General features: G+C 39.0%; 1 protein-coding gene across 10 annotated transcripts in view; it reads right to left on the bottom strand.

The window, feature by feature from the left end:
* Positions 1 to 22,140, bottom strand: part of SVIL (supervillin) — a 103,190-nt gene that overhangs the window by 11,589 nt on the left and 69,461 nt on the right. For 8 of the 10 annotated variants that reach the window (XM_042816488.1, XM_042816490.1, XM_042816491.1 and 5 more), the window contains 13 exons: positions 12,930 to 13,080; positions 10,415 to 10,504; positions 10,235 to 10,321; positions 9,138 to 9,315; positions 8,696 to 8,868; positions 7,331 to 7,486; positions 4,502 to 4,638; positions 3,874 to 4,021; positions 3,619 to 3,764; positions 2,722 to 2,897; positions 2,479 to 2,623; positions 1,862 to 2,138; positions 44 to 195 (listed from right to left, as the gene is read on the bottom strand). In XM_042816488.1, the coding sequence (XP_042672422.1) occupies positions 44 to 195; positions 1,862 to 2,138; positions 2,479 to 2,623; positions 2,722 to 2,897; positions 3,619 to 3,764; positions 3,874 to 4,021; positions 4,502 to 4,638; positions 7,331 to 7,486; positions 8,696 to 8,868; positions 9,138 to 9,315; positions 10,235 to 10,321; positions 10,415 to 10,504; positions 12,930 to 13,080 (2,016 nt within the window). The remainder of the gene's footprint in view (positions 1 to 43; positions 196 to 1,861; positions 2,139 to 2,478; positions 2,624 to 2,721; positions 2,898 to 3,618; positions 3,765 to 3,873; positions 4,022 to 4,501; positions 4,639 to 7,330; positions 7,487 to 8,695; positions 8,869 to 9,137; positions 9,316 to 10,234; positions 10,322 to 10,414; positions 10,505 to 12,929; positions 13,081 to 22,140) is intronic. The other 2 variants (XM_042816489.1, XM_042816498.1) reach the window with 1 other exon arrangement.

Below are 22,140 nucleotides of genomic sequence, written 5' to 3'. Positions count from 1 at the left end.
GCTGGCAGCTCTTGCCAGCCACCAAGATCTGCAGGAAGCTCACCTGTGCTCCTCGCTCCTCATCAAGTTCCACTGTCATCAGTGCCGATGTCCCTTTCTCACTCACTGTGGAGTGCCTTCCTTGCCAAAAGAAATACACACATTTCTCTTTTCCAACCGCTCTTACTTGTTGCTCTCCTTTTTGTCTGCTTCCAACTGCAAAACAGAAAGCACATGCTGAAGAAAGTACGTTGTCTGCAGGTTTAAGCAGCACGTGGTTTAATCTCATCTGGCAGCTCAGCGCTACCCTGGCCAGAACAGGAAAGATGAAACAACCAATTGGAGGAACATCAGGCCACCAAGCCAGCATGCTCTTATGCAAAGCTGGTATTACCTCACTGGGTGGATGTAAGCCCAAGTGCAGAGATGCTCACATAAACCAAAAAGAGAGAGCATATAGAAAGAAGTAGTAGTACCTGGAACAAAATCACTAACAAGCACTTGAGCAAATTAGCATGTGAAATGGTATGTCCCATCAAGTTATCAGAAGAGTGCTTTATGGCTCATTTTCCACATTACACACTGTTCTTTGGCAGCAAAAGAGCTGGCTGCTGAGCAATACTGGAAATAGCAACAGTTGAGAAAGCTACAGGCATAAAAGAAAACTTTCTTGGTAAAGGAAAACTACAGAACAAAAGAAACCAAAGAAGTATTTTGCAGTCATATAAGAGAACTATTTGGTAAGCTTTTTAAAATGATGTGTAGAGTAAGTGAAGTTCAACAATAAAACCAGTTATGAAATATTTTATTCTTACTGGTGAATAGTAGATAACATATAATTAATTCAAAACCAAGAGCTTTCAACCAGATTCCTAAAAATGTGCTGACCAGAATCCAATTCAAATACTTAAGAGACAGTATCCTGGTTTTATTTTTTAAATTGAGAATATTCAAGCTACTAGTCGTATCTAAAATGTATGGTTTCACTCGGAACTGTGCATTCAGCCCATAAAAGTACTGCCTCCTACACAAAAACGTATTCTTTTTTGGACTGATGGAATATATTTCCAGCCCTTTGGATTAAGAGACTGTTTACAATTCAATAGTAGTGTTATACACTTCTCCCACAGCTTACAGGCTTTTGTGTTTTTCTTGGATTCACCAGTATCAGAAGTCAGTAATGCTGAAAAAGACCTTCCTACGTTTTTTGGCTGTAAGCCTGAGGCTGTATAGCTGTTTTACTGCTTTCAACTAGCTTTGATGTTTTCGTACTCAGAGCAATCCTTTTTTAGATTATTTCTATTTTACTGATCACAAATGGCACTTATTATTTTAGTGCCAAAAGGGAGAGTTCCAATGAGCACACCGAGCTGATTTTCAACATTTACCTGCTGCTGTCAGGCACTTTGTCAGAACACAGTCAAAATTGTTTATTTGAGCCTGAAACCCATAGAAAAGGGTTTCCAGCAAAAATGACAGTAAGGGCATTCAGTTGGCAAGGACTCTTCCTGTCATTGTTGCTGTTCTCCATTACCCAACAAAGGCTTTCCTGGTTGCTAAGCCTACCTCTCCCATATCCAGATGCCTAGTTATTTTGGTGCTAAGCTGTGGGCACAGTTCTGACTTAATTGAGCTGTCTTGTGAATGTGTACAACCACTGTTGGGCAAAAGCAGAGATACACAGTACTGCATTTCAGGTATGAAAAATAACTACTGTTTTTGTGTGTGTTTTTTTTTTCTTACTTCAAGGCCTAGGAAGACTAAATTAGCATTTCTAACCTTTACAATAGTTTCACATAGTGCTGGATCTCAGCACTAACAGGAACTGTTTTATCTGCACTTATCAGTGTTTCAGCAGGATGAAACGGAATTGTTCACTAACCTGTAGTGCTCACCATGTACTTCCACTTCACCACGTATGTGTCTCCCTCATGGAACTGTCCTATGCTTTGTTTAGGCAGTCTACTATAATCAAACTCCAGGATGTGCCAGACATCCACAGACGCAGTGATAATTTCAAACTGCCTCCCATCTTCTCCTTCTACAAGTCCATAGCCCCGGCCAATATTCATTCCATCCAGAACTGTGCCTACAGCAGTTTGAGGCACAGGCACCATTAGCATGACATCATATGGTTTAGAATCAGATTTGGATTCTTCCTGCGAGAAAACACAGAACAGATTTCTTTGAGCATAGCCTTTCCCCCCTTCCCGTACTACACAGCTCCACTGAATATTTTGACTCCTGCATATTTCATTGCTTTCTATCTTGTCATCACCTGATGCCTTGTCAAAGCCACCTTGTCAGTCTTCACTGACTTGCTCAGCACTAATAAAAAACACTTCTGTGGCTTCACACTATAGCTGGTGATGTTCTGACCCTCAGGTCAGAGCCCGCAAGATAAAGAAAGTGCTCTGCATTCTTAAGAACAAGCTTCCCTGGCTTCCATCCCAGCTAGGCCATCTAGTTTGAAATACCTAGCATGCTTATTAAATGCACCTTCTGGTGAAGGGATTCACTAGAATTCTTCTCATTGAGTTTCTTCAGCTCTGTCCAATCAAGGAATTTTTCTTTGAACAGTATGGTCTCATTATGTTCTGTGAGCCTGCCAAACACAGCCCAATCTGGACGTCCTTGTCCCTTTCTGTACAAGGCAATATAAGAAAAAGAATCAAATTTAACACTGAAAGAAGGGAAAGAAACCAATGTTTCTGAAATAAGACTAAACTTGAATTTTGGTACCTGGGTATGAGGGGATTGCATTCTCCTGGGTCCAGAGGATTTATGTCACAATTTGAGTAGTCGAAGGTGCCATTCCACAAGTGTTTTGCCAGCTGGAATGCTACTTTTCTTTGTGCTAAAGTAACTTCCTTTCCATGCCAGACATACACTTCACTGCCAAAATCAAATACGAGCACCTGAATAACAAATAGAAAAAAACAAACCCAAAAAATCATTTCAGTAACACACCATCAAGTTAGGTAATGCCCTGATCCTCCAGTTTCCTGGTGCCACAAGCTGACAGTGTGTTTAACTCAAGCTCCTCCAAATATCAGAGTACTGACAGTGATACTAACAGCTACCATTATAATGAAAATAAGGCCATGGTATACACCATGGCAGTTAGAAATGAAGAATGACTGGAACTAAGTATTGGGGATGCTAAGAGGTGTATCCTTAGGTGGTAGCTAAGTTGCTAGCAGACCAGAGAGCTATGGCTATGCAAGAACTGATTCTGTTCTATGACCAAATGCTATCTGACTACAGCAACTTTCCCTGAGGTTTACACCTATACTTTTCCTCCAACAGGGGAATGCTGATACAGCCCAGGTAACTGGACCAGCCAATAGGCAGCAATGTCAGTACATTCAATAAAATGCTACTTGTTTTGTACTTCATGACTTCAGAGTGAGAAGAGCCACTGCTGCCTAAAAGATTAACATTTCCTAGAACAGTATTTCACTTTAAAGATATGATCAGATTTTTGAAGACTTGCAGCAAGCTCTAGACAACAGTATATTCAGAAGCTTTTCCCAAACACAGAGGAGCCCATTTTCAGTGGACATCTCCATGAGCATTTGCAGTCATATCAGCTGTCTGTTCCTGCAATTACCACAGTAGCAGTAAGTGGCACAATACCTCTTTTGGTTGTAGCAGGGTACATTTTGGCATCTTTCCCCAGTAGTCATCTTCAGGAATGAGTTTATCTTCTACAAGACGGTAAATGCAATTAGTTTCTATTATGGCAGCTTCATACATTTCATCCTCTTCAGGTCTTCCAGCAGCTTAAGGAAAAGATTGTCCAATATAATTATTATTATTTTTTTAGAGAAAACCAACTCAATTATTTTACTGTGATAAAACATGACATAATGTAAACATGAGAATGCTTACACTGGTAATTTGCTTGGCCACCGAGGAGTTTCCAGAAGTCTTTGGCTGCATGGGTATGGGTGTTTATTCCTTCTTCTATAGTCTGTATATAAGAAGCTCTACAGCCAAGTTCCCTCTTTGTCTGAATCAAAGTTGCAAGTTCTGAAGCCTAAAAGATTGACAGGTTTGTGTAAGTCTTAAGCATACTTGTGCATATGGCATTCAGAGAGAAGGCAAAAGCACCAAATAAGAGATACACCAAATAAACAGATACTAGAGAAAAAGTTACAGAAATACATTCATTTTTTCATTCGCCTTGAAACAAGGCTTGATCTTAACAAGAATAGGAATAAAAAGGACATCCTGCAATACAGACTATTTTTAGTTTGCGTGCAAATCCATTTCCTGAGGATATCCTCTTTTCTCTCACAGATTTGCAACTAACACATGTCTACGTCAGCTTTCATTCAGTGCACAGTGCTAACACATATTTGCAGGAAACTTGCATATCTACCCGTTGCTGACTTTCAGCTGCATACAACCTTACAAGACAAGTGGCACCAAGGCTCAGTTACGTCAAAGAGGTTTATGCTGTGACAGTTCTAAAAAAAAAAAAAAAAAAAAAAAAAGAAAAGGAACTAGTACTAACCTTTGCTTTTTCTATGACATTTGCAAACTCTCCTACCCATAAGAAACAGAGATGGGGAGTTAACAATAGGAAACAGTCTCCACTGTTCAGTGATGAGGCCCTTGGTTCAACTAATCTTGTTTGAACATGTCTTCTTCCTAAAGATAAACCAAAGCTAATTATATTCTCATGAATACCGCCATCAAATGCCAAGATCTGATCATTTTGAATGAAAGACAAACAATGCCCACACAGTTAGCAAAATACATGGAAAAAGTCTGTTAAATAAGAATGAAAGAATATAATGGTGGAAGTAGGATTTACTTACAGGAAGCAAAATTTGTTGCCTCCTATCAACTAGTATGTCTATTATTTCCCATTCTTGCTTTAACAACTTCATGTCCTTCTGGAAAAAAATCAATTAACTAGATGGCAGAGAAACAGCCAAATTCTAAAATCACTTATATGCACTCAAGAAGGCAAGGCACAGTCTGTAGTCAGTAAAAAGTTTTATGAGTTTTTGCCCAAGTAGCTATTATTTTGAAGAATCAGATACATTACTATGATATGGAATCATAGAGTGGCCTGAGTTGTAAAGGACCACAATGCTCATCTAGTTTCAACCCCCTGCTATGTGCAGGGTCACCAGCCACCAGACCAGGCTGCCCAGAGCCACATCCAGCCTGGCCTTGAATGCCTCCAGGGATGGGGCATCCACAACCTCCCTGGGCAACCTGTTCTAGTGTGTCATCACTCTGTGTGTGAAAAACTTCCTCCTAATATCTAACCTAAATCTCCCTTGTCTCAGTTTAAAACCATTCCCCCTTTTCCTGTCACTATCAACCCATGTAAACAGTAATTTCCCCTCCTGTTTATATGCTCCCTTCAAGTTTTGGAAGGCCACAATGACGTCTCCCTTGGAGCCTTCTCTTCTCCAAGCTAAACAAGCCCAGTTCTCTCAACCTTTCCTCACAGGAGAGGTGCTTCAGTGCTCTGATCATCTTAGTGCCCCTCCTCAGGACACATTCCAAGAGCTCCACGTCCTTCCTGTACTGGGGGCTCTGGATGAAGTACTGCAGATGGGGCCTCACAAGAGCTGAGTAGAGGGGGACAATCACCTCCCTCTCCCTGCTGGCCACCCCTTTTTTAATGCAGCCCAGAACACAGTTGGCCTTCTGGGCTGCAAGTGCACACTGCTGGCTCATGTCCAGCTTCTCGTCCACCAGGACCCCCAGATCCTTCTCCACAGGGCTGCTCACAAGTAGTTCTTCCCCCAGTCTATATAAATACCTAGGACTGCCCCAGACGAAGGTCAAGACCCTGCACTTGGCCTTGTTGAACCTCATTAGGTTCACACAGGCCCACTTCACCAGCCTGTCCAGGTCCCTGTGGATGGCTTCCCTTCCTTCCAATGTATCAACTGCACTGCTCAGCTTGGTGCCATTTGCAAACTTGCTGAGGGTGCACTTGATGCCATCATCTATGCCACTGATTAAAATGCTGAAGAATACCGGTCCCAAGACTGATCCTTGGGGGCACCATTCATGACTGGCCTCCACCCAGACACAGAAGCATTGATCACAACCCTTTGGTTGCAAACAGCCAACCAGTTCTTAATCCATCAAACAGTCCATCCTTCAAATCCATTCATCTCCAATTTAGAGAGAAAGATGTGGTGAGGGACCATGTCAAAGCCTTTACAGAAGTTCAGGTAGATGACATCCACCACCATTCTCCCATTCACCAATGCTATAACTCCATCATAGAAGGCCATCAGATTGGTCAGGCAAGATCTTCCCTTAGTGAAGCCATGCTGGCCATCTTGTATCACTGGATGTGCCTTAACATGGTAACCATGAGGATCTGCTCCATGATCTTCCCAGGCACAGAGGTGAGGCTCACCAGGCTGTAGATCCCTGGGTCTTCCTTTCTCTCTTTCTAAATAATGGGAGTAACATGATTTTTCAAATATGCTGGAGAGTGGCTCAGCAACCACATCAGCCACTTCTCTCAGAACCCTCGGATGCATTTCTGGCCCCATGGATTTATATACATTCAGTTTCATAAGGAGGTTCCACTGTTGGGATGGAGTCTGCTCCTCTGACCCACACCTAGGGCTTCAGGGTCCTGGCAAACATGGGGAGCCTGATCACCAGTGAAGACTGAGGGAAAGCACTTATTGAGCACCTCAGTTTTTTCCATGTCTGAGGAAGCCAGTTCTCCATCCTCATTTATCAGAGGGGGAACACTCTCCTTGGTCTGTCTCCTCCAGTTTACGTAGGACCCCTTTGTGTTACTTTTCACATCCCTTGCCAAGTTCAGCTCCATCCATGCCTTGGCTTTCCTGATCTTATCTCTCTATACATGCAGACAACATCCCTATATTCCTCCCAGACTACACAGCCTTGCTTCTACTCGTAGTACATTCCTCTGTTTTCCCCCAGTTTAAGCTGCAGGTCCTTGCTCAGCCATGCCAGTTGCCTGCCTGCTCTGCTCGACTTCTTCTGCATGTGGAGGAAGTGGAAGGAAGTGGAGCAAGAACACCATCAAGGCATTTCCAAGCTATGCTAAACGCTAAAAGAACTAGAAGACAGTTCAAAAACTTCCAAAGGAGAAGGCTACAATTCCTGAAACATTCTGTTTTCTCCTTAGAAAACACACATCAGTGATGAAAATGCAAACCTATTTGACAGGGTTTTCATTTGTTGCACAGTTCTCACTATTCTCAGCTTTTAGGCATAAATCTTGAGCTGCGCACCTCCTAGAAACTAAGCATCCAGCCATAACAGCAACTCCCACCTACTGCAATCAGCTTAATATATACAGACAATGAATGCAGTTCTAGCATACCTTTAATTTGCAGCAGCATTAACTTCTTGTATGGCACAGCACTGTTGTTAGAATTTTGCTCTGTTAGGTTAACACTCCGCAGACTAACGTTGCTGAAGTTCTCCTTGCTTGCCAAACCAGCAAGTGCTACTTCTGAGAAATTTGAGTTTGCAGACACTTGTATGTTAAAAAACAAACAAAACAAAACAAAGTTGGATAAAAAACACATGCAAATGAAGATAAATTATATTCAAATAACTTCAATTATTGCATTAAAAAAATGTTTCCTCAAATGTTTGCGATTTTCCCTTCCTCAACAGAACAGCAAAAGCAGGCTGAACTTAGATTAATTGCTACCCTAAAAGCTTTGTGGGTTCACTAGTACCTAAGTTTCTAGATATCATCACAGACTAACCAATTTGCATTGGAATTATAAACTTCAGTAGACACACCAGTGTTAGTAGTATCTGGTATGTTATGAAGTATTGTGTAGATCCTCAATGCCATAAGCATGATTAATTATGAAAGAGACCCAAGTAGTCAACGCTAATGAACTGAAATTCACTTCAGATTCGTCTCAGCCGGTGTGATACAACAGCAATCTGCATTTCAAAGTCCTATTCATTTTTTATTGTACAGTTCAAGCCTTAAATGCTTTGCTGCTTTTGCTTATTTCTCTACCAAAGACAAAGCAATGTATGAATTTATAATTCATGGAAATGCTTCCCATCAAATGCAATAAAATATTAGACACACAATTAGTCTTTCATCAATACTTAAGAGATAACCTCCCTTTATTCAAACATAATAAAGAAAAACTTATACCCCAAATGTTAGAAGTGGCTTGACTAACGTTTGAGCAAATTTTAGAGTGATTTGTGTTGCTGTCAAGTCTGGTTATCAGGAGAAAGCATCGTCATAAGCAAAAAACAAAGCCCTGCTACAGAGCACAGATTCTTTATAGAAATTAACCTGGCTAGTTTCAGGTTGAGAAAAACCAAGGACTCAAAACTGAGGCTAGTACTCCTAAACATTTACCTATTTTTCCCAGCTCCCTCCAGCCCCTGTAGCATATTGCTAGATTTGCTTTGCTTAATCTCCTGTCCTTACCTGCAAGTACAACTGCTCTACCTCTGCACAAGGTGAGTGCTAACAATAAATAAATACACAGAGGAAGAGGCTGCAGGTAGCGTTCCCTGAAGAAGTCAAGTGAACTCTTTTTTCCAAGCCTCCTCGGCCAATCTACGTTCAGTCTTATACCTTAACCAATCTGTTGTCTTTTGGAGAATATATTCTATTCTTTCAGTTGTGGTTTTTGCTTTTTGTTTAGTTTTGGTTTTATTTAAATTAGCAAGACAGTGGCTTCCACAAACCACCTTAACTTACTTTTTTCTACTTTCATTCGCTTTGACTCCATGAAGGCAACATTCAGTCTTTGTTCAGTGTACTCATGAAGAATATCTTCTCTTGCTGCCAGCATTTTCAGGGGGTTTCTGGAGGACTGAACCCTGCGCATAGGCCTCACTGCACGTTTGTGCTCTGCTACAGAGGATATTAACCTGAAAAAAAACAAGCAGCGTTTAAAATTATCAGTTGATAATTGATAAATTGTAAGAGTTTAATGACAAGAGATTTGCTTGATTTGGGGTATGACATTTGTGAGGAAACCAGAATTAGTTCACTGATCCAGGCAGAAGGCTGGATTTAGAAAAGTGTAGTAGAAACAGACATGCCCAGTATAACACTGTCTACAAGATAACTTAAAGCCGAACATTTCGACCACCATTCCTATTTCTGCATTACAAGCAGTGAAAAGAGTAATTCTTACTTTGGTGCATAAGGATCAAAGATGGCATCAAAGTCCTCATCAAGGTCCAAAGGCACTGAGGAGGAAGGGAAATCCACATGGCGGTAAAATTTGGAAAATGTTTCATCATCATCCAACTTCATCACTTCTTTCACAGATTTTCCTGTAACTGTCAGCACTGTCTCTTGCATTCCAGCAACTGTAGGAAAAAAAAAAAAACAAAAAAAACCCAGCCCATCCAATAAATAATCACGCTAGATTCTAACTCAATAAGAGGTAAATATGACTTGCTGTGGTTTTAGTTTGGTTCTCATTGACTGAATGGAATTTGAAGGAAACACAATAGAAGTGTCTCTTGGAAAATAAATGACTAAAAAGGAGCATACCTGTTACTCATATACAATAATCCCCGTTAAAAAATGGTTGGGAAATATGGCCAAAACAAAATTAGGCACTATTAAAAATGAGTTATTTTGGTAGGATACGTGCATTTTATGGTCTTGTATATTCTGTCCTGCCTCCAACCAAATAACTTCTTCCCTTCCAAAGATCTGCTGGAGCCGCAAGTATAAAATCACTTCTTGAGATTATTGAGTCAAAAGCAATCATTCCACTGTGCTACTGCTCTGCTGATGGAATGTGAATACATTTATTTTTGCTATTTGAGACTCTACCACTTACAAAAGAATTTTTGTCTTTACAACACTGAAGACTAATATATGAGATGGAAACAGTCAGAGAGCTGTACATAGCTTCCTGTATGGCCAACCTGTACAGAAAGCTTGTGTTCAAAAAAGTAGGAAAGTGAATAACTGTGCTTGAGCACAGTTCAAATAAGATCAGTAAGTTCAACAACATTAAAGTTGTCTCTTTGCATACCTTCAGTATGGTCCAGGATGAGCTGAGCACATGGATTTAAAGAATTTTGCTCACAACAAGAATGTGTACATCATGTGTGGAGGAATAATATAGGGTGGTTTTTGGTTTGCTATTTTTTTTTTTTCAGTTGTGATTTATTTTGCTGTATATATGTAACGTAACATTGTAAGTACTAGAAGTCCTTTAAGTGATTTAGTGAAGTCAGAATGAACACATTGCCTTCTTTGGTAACTACTGACCTTTGTTATTCAGCCTTCCCAAGAACGACTCCAGCTTGTCAAGCTTCATATCTGATTCCAATTGCATATCAGGCCTAGCTTCAATTTCTAAGCAAAACAGAAAGCAGAACTTGTTTAGTGATAGGAAGTTTAAAAAAAAAAAGAAATCCTGGACTTGTTTCAGCCATGTCTATTCCTTACCTTCCAAAGGCTTTGTAACTGGAGTGGTAGACTTCTGCCTGTTACCATAAGGGGATGCTACTGGTGTTAGTGCACTTGGAGAAGCTAGACCTGCAGAAGAACAGAGAATATCAAAAACACCATCCCATGTTATTCCACATCTCCAACAGTGATGACAGGAGGTGAGCTATTTAGGGAAAGCAGATGGGCCTTGCCATTTCCTATGGTCCCTCATCCTACTGCAGCCTCCACAACTGCTGTATCAGGGATGTCGGAGCGCGCTCTTTTGAAGCGTCACTTGGTTTACATTTTAGACTCAAGTTCTACTTCAGGCTATGTGTGAGAAATACAAAACTTCTTTTGCTCGAAAGATACAGAAATAGCAGTGAAACCTTCCAGACCTTGGTGTGGTGTCTCCTGTCCCCTTTTTAATCAAAACCCAGTCTTAACAGATCTAGCAGAATGCATCTGACTTGAATACAGTCTGTAGATCAAACAGTAATTTTTGGGCATGGTTGTTTTATGTGTATGATTGAGGGGTTTTTTTTGTGTTGTTGTTTTTAAGTGGAAATGGATGCCCTCACCATGTAAAGCAATGTACCCACTGAATTTGCACTGTCCTCCTTTCTTTTCAGAAATTATCATGAAACAATTTATTTCAGACTCAGAAGAAAAAAATGAATGCTTTGTTCTTTTGATATGAATCCACTGACGCAGTAAAAGAAATGGCACACTATCAATTTAGTGTTTTTGATTAGGTGGAAAAGCATATTGTATCAAATAATTCTGTCTATTAACCATTGCTGCCTAGATTTTCAGTGATGGAGAGAAATGCTACTTTAAGCCTTCCTCTAATGCCTATTTTTCACAATTACAGAGCCACATAAATTTCAATCCTTAGTTGTTTTGATCAGATAAACCAGCGCTGTACTGAGAGAATATACACTATGTTTTCACTGCCTTTAATTCAAATCCTAACAAGTCTTAACTGCTAAAACCAAGATAGATTTATTATATAACGCAGTAGCTTTTCCACAAACACTGTTTTTCCCTTCTGCCTAAGAGATTCAATTTTTCAGCAAGTCAGTTTGTAATGCCTTCAGCAAGACATAGGACACAGTCCTTAAGCAGTTCTAACAAGACTTAATCCACAGGACTACAAGATCTACTTCATGTGTTAGTCAAGATTCCAAATTCCAATTAAAGAATTTAAAATTTCAAGCTGTAAGAATCAATTAAAATACAGCATCTGTGCACAAGTATATAACAAGTATCTAATTTTGCAGTGCTTTCTCATCATCCCTTAAATTAAAAACCCATCATGATAATTTCTTCTTCTTGGCAACAAAAATAGCACACATCTGCATAAAATCTCATTTGGGCTACTTTTATTGATGTCACTGTCACAGGAATGCCTTTTTTCTCCACAAGACAGATCACAGCACCTAAAGAGATGCTTTCTGGGTATTTATCACTTCCCATTAAGGGTAAACGTTATCATCTTCTTTTCCTTTCCAAAGACCAATTTATTTTTTTTTTTAAACTAAAATAAAATCTCAGCCAGCAGTCTGTGGGCAACTGACCACTTTTTCTCAGTGACCCACCAAAAAATAGGTTAGTCTTGAAACAAACGGCAGTCAATTATCAAAGCAAAACAATGTAAGCAGCAGCTAAAATACTCTGCTAATAAATGAAATTCCTAATACAATCTGTTTGTTTGCCAACAAAATATGGTCTGGATTGCAAATGGAGTTGTTCCCTCTCGCAGTACTGCCTCCACCACAAATTTTGCCAGCTTCTTGTCACAGATTTTAGTATTCTCTGACTACAAGAGATCAGTTTAGGCACCTTCTTCCAAAACTATCACCTTCCCAGACCCAGTGCATGAACAGCTGCATTTCTACCATGGATAACCCTCACATATTTCTTTCCACTTCTGGAGAATTGATGCATCTGGAAAAAGAGTCTAGCTGAATTCAAGAGATCCCAAAAATGTCAGTATTGCTCCCATGTCATTTCTACTCCCAAATTCTATGCAAAAATATGTTCACTGATTTCTTCAGTCAAGTTGTTGTCCAAAACAGCAATCATAAAAAATAACATGTGTTTCCTACATATTCCCAGTGACCCTCAGAGTGGGAAAAGAGCCAGCAACACCAAGATTTCACAACTTTTGCACAGAAATGGCACCTGGGTTTTTAAACAATAAATAAGAAAGGATAATCCAACCGTGCCCTTTGGATTGCATCAGACAGAAAAGATGAAGCACATGAATGTTGAAGTGATGGATGATCACCAGTCAGACAGATCCCCGTTATAACTGGATGGTAGTGCAACAGGGCAGAACAAAACGGATCAGTACTGAGAGCAACAAGAAGCTCAAGAGAATGACCTTACGACACCATATTCAGTTGAATATAAGCAGTCCTCCTCTTGCTAAACATGGATACTGTTTCTGCTTAACCTTAGCCTGACTTTATTTTGACTAGACAGATAAGTAGTGGCTTGTTTATATTGGGATCATTTCATCACTGACCTTTTTTTACCATTCGACCAGCTACAGTGAACTGCGTGGAGTCATTCGCTGCGCCTTTTCCCCTGGACTTCCAGGCTTCTTCTCGAGCTGTGATCAGGTGTTTTCTTTCTTCTATAGTCATTTGAGTCTCCTGATTATCTGCTATCCTCTGCTTTTTCGGGGGGCAGAGAGAAAAAGGATGTTTAAAAATAAGTGAACCGATCAGGATATAGAAAAAGACTGGGTCCCCTGCCTTCTGCAGAGACAGGAGGACTAACAAGCTACTGAAGGGAAGTCACATATTCAGCTTAGTGACCCTGGCCCTGACAAGCCTCACTGTTTCACTGCTTCGTTACACTGAGAAGATAAGGTTTCAATCTATACATTCTGACTTTTTATTGAAACTACCAGCCAAGGCAAAGGCATCCTCATAAGCAAAACAAACCACTTACTGTGGATATTCTTCCAGATCTTTTTCTCTTCAAATGTTACTTGCTACACTACTGAGATCATGAATTGAACTTTCAGCAGACGTTTTCAAGTGTAAATTTGCAGGGGGCGCTGGGAATAACAATTAAGAAAATATAACCTCAGTAGTTCATCATGTCTGAAGAAGTAACTCAATTTTCCAGGCAGGATTAGCAGTCTTATCGCTCCAGAGGCTGCTCATTGTAGGCTCTGTCAGCTTGCCCCTTTCAGTATTCTTCCAATGACTGGATCGTTCTATCTCCTGCCATCCCCCAACTTATTTTGTGGAGGTCACCTTTAGCTTTCCTTGCCTTCTTTAGAGAGTAGCTCCCAACAGCTTGAGTAACTGAAAGTAGCCAAGAGCACTAAGCATCTTAGTGGCTTCCTAATACAAAGGACAGATGAAGGCACATTGAATTGGAAGGAATTTACATAATCAGCTATAGCCAGGTTTGGCTAAAGAAATATTGCTTCAATGCACTAAGCTTAAAAATATAGCAACATTTCAGGATTATTCTGCATGGAAATCAAGTATGAAAGTTTTTTTTAGTGCATGGGGCTGTCAGTACTGGAATTACTTCCAAGTTGTGTGCTCTTTGACATTTTTCTTCACAAGTTAACTTAAGAACTGAAAATCACATGAAAATTAAAAGCCAGTGCTTTAGCACAGCACACACTTCTAACTACAAAGAATTTTAAATTAATAGTAATCCAAAAGCTTGTGAATATGAGGTAAGCTCTCTTCATGGGGTCAAGATGCAAGGAAGGGATATAAACCTAGTTGATCTTATTTATTTTCTTTAAATCAACAGCACTGAAGAAATCAGTCGAGGGTTACTACTCTGCATAGAACTATGTAAGAACTATTCTGACTACAGGAGATGCAGTGAAATAAGATTTCAGCATGTACTATTAATAACATGTATCAGTCAGAAGAATAAAGACAAGTGCAATGGTTGTACAAGGACTAGCACGGGCAAACTCTCCAGTCCTTCCTTTTAGATCCATGCAACTCCGCAGCCTTCTGCAGTAATGTTTGCTCCCAATTTATCAAGGGAACACAATCACACTACAACTGCAGAGTCACGATAACCAGAGTAAAACACCTCCAAATTGTTCCATAGTAATAACAAAATGGAAGTCTACTCAAGTATTTCCTCCTCTTCCATAAAAGCCTCTAAATACTTTCAACAGAAACAGTGAAAGCAATGTCTACTTGCTTTCCTGAATCTTTTCCCATTCCAATGCTGGAAGCACAGCCACCTATGGGATGAGCAGCTAGTAAAAGAAAATGACAGTAACACACTACCAAAGATCTGAGCAGGAAATTAATATATCCCGAATGAAACGACAAGTGAAATTTCATACACAAAACAAGTACTTTTCACTTAGCAAATATGAATAAGTTTTAGATTACAGCATGTGGGGAAGCAAGGAAGACAAGAAGATGTAATCACATGGATTCTTTTACATGTTGGGTTTTTCCCCAGCCTCTAACAATAGGAGGCTTAATTTTAATTTCATCTCCAGAGAATACATTAAGTTTCAAAGTGTGCAGAGCCACTGGACATTCTGAAGGCACAAACCCAGAATGCATTTTCATTAATCACTGCACACACAAACTGTAAGAAAGATCATGACCAACTCTAGAGCAGTGTCAAAGAACAAAAGAGCACGTAGCTCCAACAGCATAAACAAACTTTCTTTCAATATAAGATTTCACATTATTCCTTCGGGCAAAACATCCCTGGATTTCCTATAAGTCAGACGGGTTGTGTACTACACAGGCTTCAGAGTAATTTCGTGTCAGGACTCTCCCTAATGCAAAAAGACTCCCATCTTCCTTTATTAATGAACCGAAAAGCAATGCTAAGCTGAATAGACAGTAAGCCATACCTAGGCCATGTACCTTCTCATAATGGTGCTGATGAAAATCAAAAGCATATGCGGTGCCTAAAAGGACAAACAATTTTCTCCAGCTGGAAAACTAGTATAAGCCAACAGAATTGTCCATAGAAATTTCATAACATGCACACATGGTAATTAGTAGCAGTTTAAAAAGCTTTCACAATTGCCAAAGGGCAGCATTCCCAAAGAAGTGAGTTGGCTAAACCACATTCTGCCTGGGGGGAAAATATTGTGAGAAATACAAAACTTGTCAGTCTTTAAAGTGCAAGTTTTAGTTCCAAGTGGAGAAATAAATAACTACATGAAGATATAAAATAAAGATCTCAAATGCATAAATGTGACCTTTTGGTAAAATAAAGAGCCCGTTCTAATTTGTACTGAAAGATACATCTCTGTTTTCATTGATGTCTCTTCTTTCAGACAAATGACAAAACCCTAAAATCAAGTGAAAATACAAAAAAGGTCAGAACTGGCATCCAACAAGAAATAAGTGGGACAGGAGATGCTCCAAGCATAAGTCCCCATTTTTTCTAATTTAAAAAATAAAATTCAAACAAACAACCAAATTAAATAAAATTTAAACAATAAAATTGTCCAACCAAAATGGACAATAGATAGCATTGATAAAACCTTACATGGGGACAACATTTAGAAGAAAGCAGAACTGAAGCACATAAGCACAGGCCACATAAGCTATGTTTTGTTCCAGACAATCATGGCAAGATTGCTGTAAGACAATCAATAAAGAATCACAACACAGTTGCATAATTAATGCCATTCCACATGGCATTATGGAAAACAGGCTTAATCAAAATGGTAAGTTTGATGAGATCAAGTATGATTAAATATGTTAACAGTTACTTCTGATTTCTTTAATATATTTGACTTAATCACAGATGACATTCTGAGCTTTTTTTGGGGCGCTATAAAAATGCAGCTCACTAGTTAACTGACAGAAAAAAATATTCTGAACAGAAAACAGCCACGCAGCAATCTGTATCACCCCAACCTGTCTGAGATTATTTCATGCAGGTGGAAAAAAAGCCCGCAGTTCTGCCGAGAACCAGCTCAGGAAAACACCAACACACAGAGAGAAGAGAGGGGTGGGTAATCATGAAAAAGAAGTAATCACATACATTTTTAAACAGGCTATAAGAAAAAAAAAAACTGGAAAATCAGGCTTCTAAGAGCAATACCTGTTGAAAAGAGAATCAATTAAAAAAAAAAAAAGGGGGGGGGGGAAAAACAGGGCAATTAGAAATACAGAAAAAGAGAAGAAAAAATTCCCATGGAACACTAGTTCTGAACAGATAACTAACTGAAAAAGGCATGACATACACAGGTAGCTAAGAGCTGGTATAATCTGCTATTACTTGTATAAACAAGAAGCTGAGGAGAGGAGGAAGATGGTGATATTGGAATCGTTATTGAAATAGCTCATCCATTTCTAGCATCTACATGTCTATCCGGGACATTGACAGCTTTGGAAGCTTTTCTTGCCCACTGCTTGTGAGGCTAGCTGATGATACTACATGCTAGTCTCTTCTAGAAGGCAACACGTTTCTTGAGAGCATGCACTGGCACTCCACTGCACTTGTAGCACCAATTTGGGCTAAGGAAGGGATCTAGGCAATGTTCTGTTTTGTATCCCATGATTTTGTAGTCTAAGTAGCACCACCTTAGGTCACAGTGTCACAGTTCAAAGTGGTCTGAAGTGGCCTGTGAGCCTGCTTTTTTTCCTTTACTTTAAAAAGCCTTTTCTTTTCTTTTTTCTTTCTTTTTTTTTTTTTTTAAAATATGCAAGAAATACATGAATTTACAGTTTTCTATGTTGAGGACCATGATGGCCCCTAGCTGTAGGAGTCTAAAACCAAGAATGGATGCTAAAAATTGATTTTTCAAAGTGAGGGTCCACTTAAACCCAGTGTCATGAACTATTTAAAGAGGTATTCCAAAAAGTATCTGCTTTACAACACAGATAATTTCTCCAGTTTAGGGGCAACTGTTCCTCTTTTAGGGTAGCTGAGATGAGCAGCCATTGAAGGACCTCCTCTCTCCCCTGATGACTGCAGGGATATCAGGGTTATTAAGTTAGGAGATAAATTTACGTACTCAATATATAGAGTGAGTGAACTCTCACAACAGAATGAATAGGTTGTCTCAAGTCAAACAGTAATAAAATTGTAGTGAGTCTAAAACTTAAAGAGAGGAGACAAACCCAGTGATTTTCAGTTGATAGCGCCAAACCTACTTTTTAATTAAAAAGTTCAGAGTAGAAGATAATCCTCAGAAACTGGCCTGAAAGTGAACTTGGGAATGGTACATGTCAGTAGCAAAATATTTTAACATAGTTACAGTAATCTCTACCATAATCATAATCCTCTGCTGTAGCAGTGAACCACCATCCTATGCATTCATTCCATTACTCATGCAAGCCAGAATGCTCCTGACACATCCTATGTGCTGTGTTCAGAGGGGAATGGAGAACACAGTGCACGGCTTGTAGAACTACAGCCACACATCTGGGAGGTAAGGCAATAAAGCAGAAGTAGGCTTGCAGATGTATCATGACCTATCTTGATAGACCTATCAAGACTTTCCACTCAGTTCTCCTTGTTTTCTTGTGTTCAGCTTGTTTCTTTGCCCACTCCTGCCTTTACTGTTTTCACCTCTAATTGCATGACACAAGTGCTGTTTGCTCAAATAGAGATCTGGTATTCTACTTCGGCTCAAAGACAACTTCATAAGGTAGTTCTAATTGAATAAAGCAGGTTGTTTCACAATTCTTGTTATCTATTAATTCTAAGTAAAGTAAATTCTTCCCATCATTTCTGATGAGCTTGCAAAGATGTATGCATGATTTTGCCTTAAACTTCACATGAAGTTTTACTGTTTACTGTTGCAGCAGCAGATGTCTATTCCCAAGCAAAAGCAGTTAACTCTGTTACCACAAGTTGCTTTGGGAACACGCATCTTAGATCTGAATGTAATTTTCTGTCTTACTTCTCACTTTGTTAATTTATTAGGAAGTTTGTACAGCATTTCACCTTCAATCTCCAAGGATGCCGTTCAGCAGAGAGCTTGATTCTTTCAAGCTAGTACTACAGACCTTAAGAAAGAGAGAAAAGCAAGGAGATGGGACAGTCAGAGAATAGAGGCAGTATGTGCCAAGGCAAAAATCCTTCAGATATGGAATAGGAAAAGAAAAGCATTAGAAGTCACCTCTAAACAGAAGCAGCTTGCTCTGCACAGTTAATGAATTAGACTATTCAGACTTTCACAGTTGTATATGTACATTTCTCACAGAGAAGACAGGGCACATGGCATTTTATTCTGAAATAAATGTTGTATAGTTGCATGCTGTTCATTTTCTATGTTTGTGTGGTTTTTTTATAAACAAGTGACAAGTTTTCTGTATTGTAATTAATGCAATAGCACCTCCTTCATTTCATTTCTTATTCATGTAGTCTAACAGATAATGAACTTTTAGGAAACTAGTCACAAGGGAAACAATAGCAGAATGTGTCAGTAGCAGACATACTGAGGAAGGTTACACACTGCAGTGGTACAATGCTATGTTTCTTTAAAGCAGCCTTTGTTAAGTTGGTTAATCAACTAAGAGGACTGTTAAATCCCTATATTAAAAAAAAAAAAAAGTCAGAATGAGTCTAATGGACATTGTTGAGCATTTGAACTGTGCACTTTTGCTCACCTGATTAATAGGTAGAAAAGGATGAAATTTATGGACAGCAGGTATAACAGGAGAGTAAGTAGAAGCATATACAGGTTCCTATGACAAGGACAGAAGCAAAGTGAAGGAATTAGAGAAGAACTGAACTGCCAGAGATGGGGATGGGGGAAAAGCACTCCTCTTCCCCCAAGTTCTTGAAGTAAATTAAATCTCAATCTTTAATCTTCTAGAAGCTTCTTCCCTACCGGAAAGCTAGAGATCAAAAGATGCTTTCATGATACAACAACATGTTTACCAAAGCCAATCCATGCAAGAATTAAACAAGTTAGTAAAAACATCACTACAACTCAACACAGAACTGAACAGCACAGCCAGGAGATAAAAATGACCTATGTATGAAAAGTGTATGTCTCTGTTTCATGCACCATTAAATGATAAACCAAATCAACCATGATGGAAATCATTCTGCTGCAAGTTTAATCATACCCTATTAAATAACAAGCCACTTACTTTGAGGATAGAGGAAGGAATACTTAGTGAAACTAAGATACTCAAAAACCATCTGGAGGGAACTGCTAAGCCCATGGCACCTAGCAAAGGTGCGTTCACTATTCCAAGCAAAGCCTACAAATAAGCCTTGCCTGAGAGCTGGTCTTACTCAAAGCTGATTAGGCACAGCTTTACCATCAATAATTATTCTTCCTTTCAGTAGGCTAAAGCAAATACAGAACAGTGCACAGAACGCAGGCAATCGTAGCTCATTAGAGTGGCCTGAAATGAAGCCTAACCACAAGAGCCTCAGTTTTGATTAGCACTGTATGCAAGTACTTGGAAGCCACATCTGAAATAGACAAAACTATTACCACAGTAGGAGACCAATGGTTTGTCTAAAGGTTGATTTTTAGCAGCCCACCCCTGTAAGATTTTTATACCCCTTATCTGTTCAGTCCCAGCCTTCAGCACCAGTACCAAGTTGCAATATGAGCTTGCCAAAAGAATTAAGTTCATTGAAATATCATTCACTGCTTTAATGTTACTGCAATGCAGCTGGTAATCACATTAATCAGGGTCTCCAATAAAGCCAGCCGACAACAGAACAGGAATTTTCATTCCAGTAAACCTCACTGTTTTGGTACTAAGGAGAGATTTCAAAGTTTGTCAATTTTTCTATACAGAGAAAAAAAAAAGAAGTCTTCCACCAACTTAAGAAGAGGAATACAAACGTAAAATCCAAAATTTTTTTTTCCAAATAAAATGCATTCCTTTCCTCACACTATGACACTCCATTGCCTACAGTTCTTCTGATGTTAGAGTTATTCTTTAAATTCTGCAAGGATGTTTTATTGTACATTTAAGTCATTTATGAAGTCTCACAGCTTCCAAGAAGTCTTCCTCAAATATGCAGCAATCATCAAAACAAGATGCTAGATCTCCATGTAAATCTCAACTGTTTTTTCTTAAATCTGTCTGAATTAAAAACTTATTCTTTTATTTCCTACATTATATTGCTGTCAGCTTTTCCATTAATTTCATGGCTTTTCTAAGTTTAGTCTTCATAGAAATGACTGTAACACCTTTAGAGAAGTATCTCAACATGTAGACTAGTGTGCAGAAGCATTTTGACTAACACTTCTTAGTGCAACTATTTTATTGAAATGAATCTTCCAACTTTTATTGATTAGAAGTAATCTAAAAGTACTCTAACACTTCTATTTTAAATAGCTATGCTTCAGTAATCAAACCCCTAGAACAAGTTGAATCACTTTTCTAAGGACAAAAAAAAAAAAAATCTAAAAAGGTGTACTTTGCTATGTTAACAAGAGTTACTTAACACAATTAGAAAAACTTCAGGCATTATTGTGAACCAGCAAGCTGTGACAGAAGCATACACACCCCTGTGAGAAATGCATGGCTGTGATTTGTGGAAGGTGTACTTCAACTAACTCAAAACACAGTAGTCAATTCAATATCTGCATTTTTATCATAAATTCAGCAACAGAAAGCAGTAAGTACATTGTAGTCTCAAAGCTCTTCTACAAATGAGAGACTTCAGTGGCATGTTGCCTCATGGTCCTCACAGAGCAACTGCACCACACTGAAGAATTATAGATAATATTTCCAGATTTGAGCTCATCTGACAGCAATGTGTTACAACCACTGTGGTCAGCTTGGACAAAGCTCTACATTATTTGTCATGTATATAATAAATCAGCATCACAAATATAAATATTGCTGTGTGTCTGATCAGACCTTTATTCTTACACAGTCAAGATTTCACTGATATTTTGGCAGAACTGCAAATGCTTGGGTTTAGTCTCCATATAGCTGAGAGCTAACATGAACCCAACAAACACAGTGGGTGACCTTATGTCACAGAAGCTTCCACTGCTAGCACTACCACATCAAAGCTCACACCCTTCAAGCACTTCATGCTCTTTTATTTGCTTCAAAAGCCTAACTTGTGCTATGCTGAATGAAGCTGCTAACACAGCAGGGAGGATATGGGTGCTGGAGAGCAAGAAAAAAGAAAGAACAAAGGTTTTGTCTCAGCCTAAATCTTGGCAGCTGTTTAAAGCTTTTTCTCTGCCCCATTGTCTTTAGACTGAGTACATCTGTAATCTGATCTCAACAGTTGTCATTTTGGCTGTTAAAAATGAGACCACAGTTTTGCTTTCCTCAGTCAAACTGTTCGTGCTTTAGGACATCTTCAAACTAGCAACCTATTTTTTTCAGCAAGCCCAATCTGCAAAGATCAGTTTTCTTGCCTTTCTGTACAGTTAACTAACACACGACCACCAAAGAGCTCAGGTGCAGAGTAATCCTTAATGACAGACTGTAACAACTCCTTACTGGTCACATACTGATGAAATAATGAGACATTCTGTTATTGTATGCTTACTTCTAATCTTAATAGATAATCTTAATAGATATCTTAATAGATATGGTATTTCACAACTAAATAATTAGATCCAAGGAGGGCTGTTCCCTGTGGTAAAATTGGTTTTACAAATCTTGTCTGTAGAAATATTCCTTCAAAAATCAGAGGCTTTTGGAAACAGCTATTTTATCTTAACGACAGTGTCATTTTCTAAAATATTATTAGTTTGAATTGGGATTCCATTCTTGAAGTAAATCTCTCATTAATCGTCTTTCTTTCTTTCTTTT

Source organism: Centrocercus urophasianus, unplaced genomic scaffold (assembly GCF_019232065.1).
Source record: "Centrocercus urophasianus isolate 14NV4802_14NV808 unplaced genomic scaffold, USGS_Curo_1.0 seq_16, whole genome shotgun sequence".
In the NCBI taxonomy this organism is placed as follows: Eukaryota; Metazoa; Chordata; class Aves; order Galliformes; family Phasianidae; genus Centrocercus; species Centrocercus urophasianus.
Note: the sequence above shows the minus strand (reverse complement) of the source record. Positions and strands in the feature narration are given on the sequence as shown.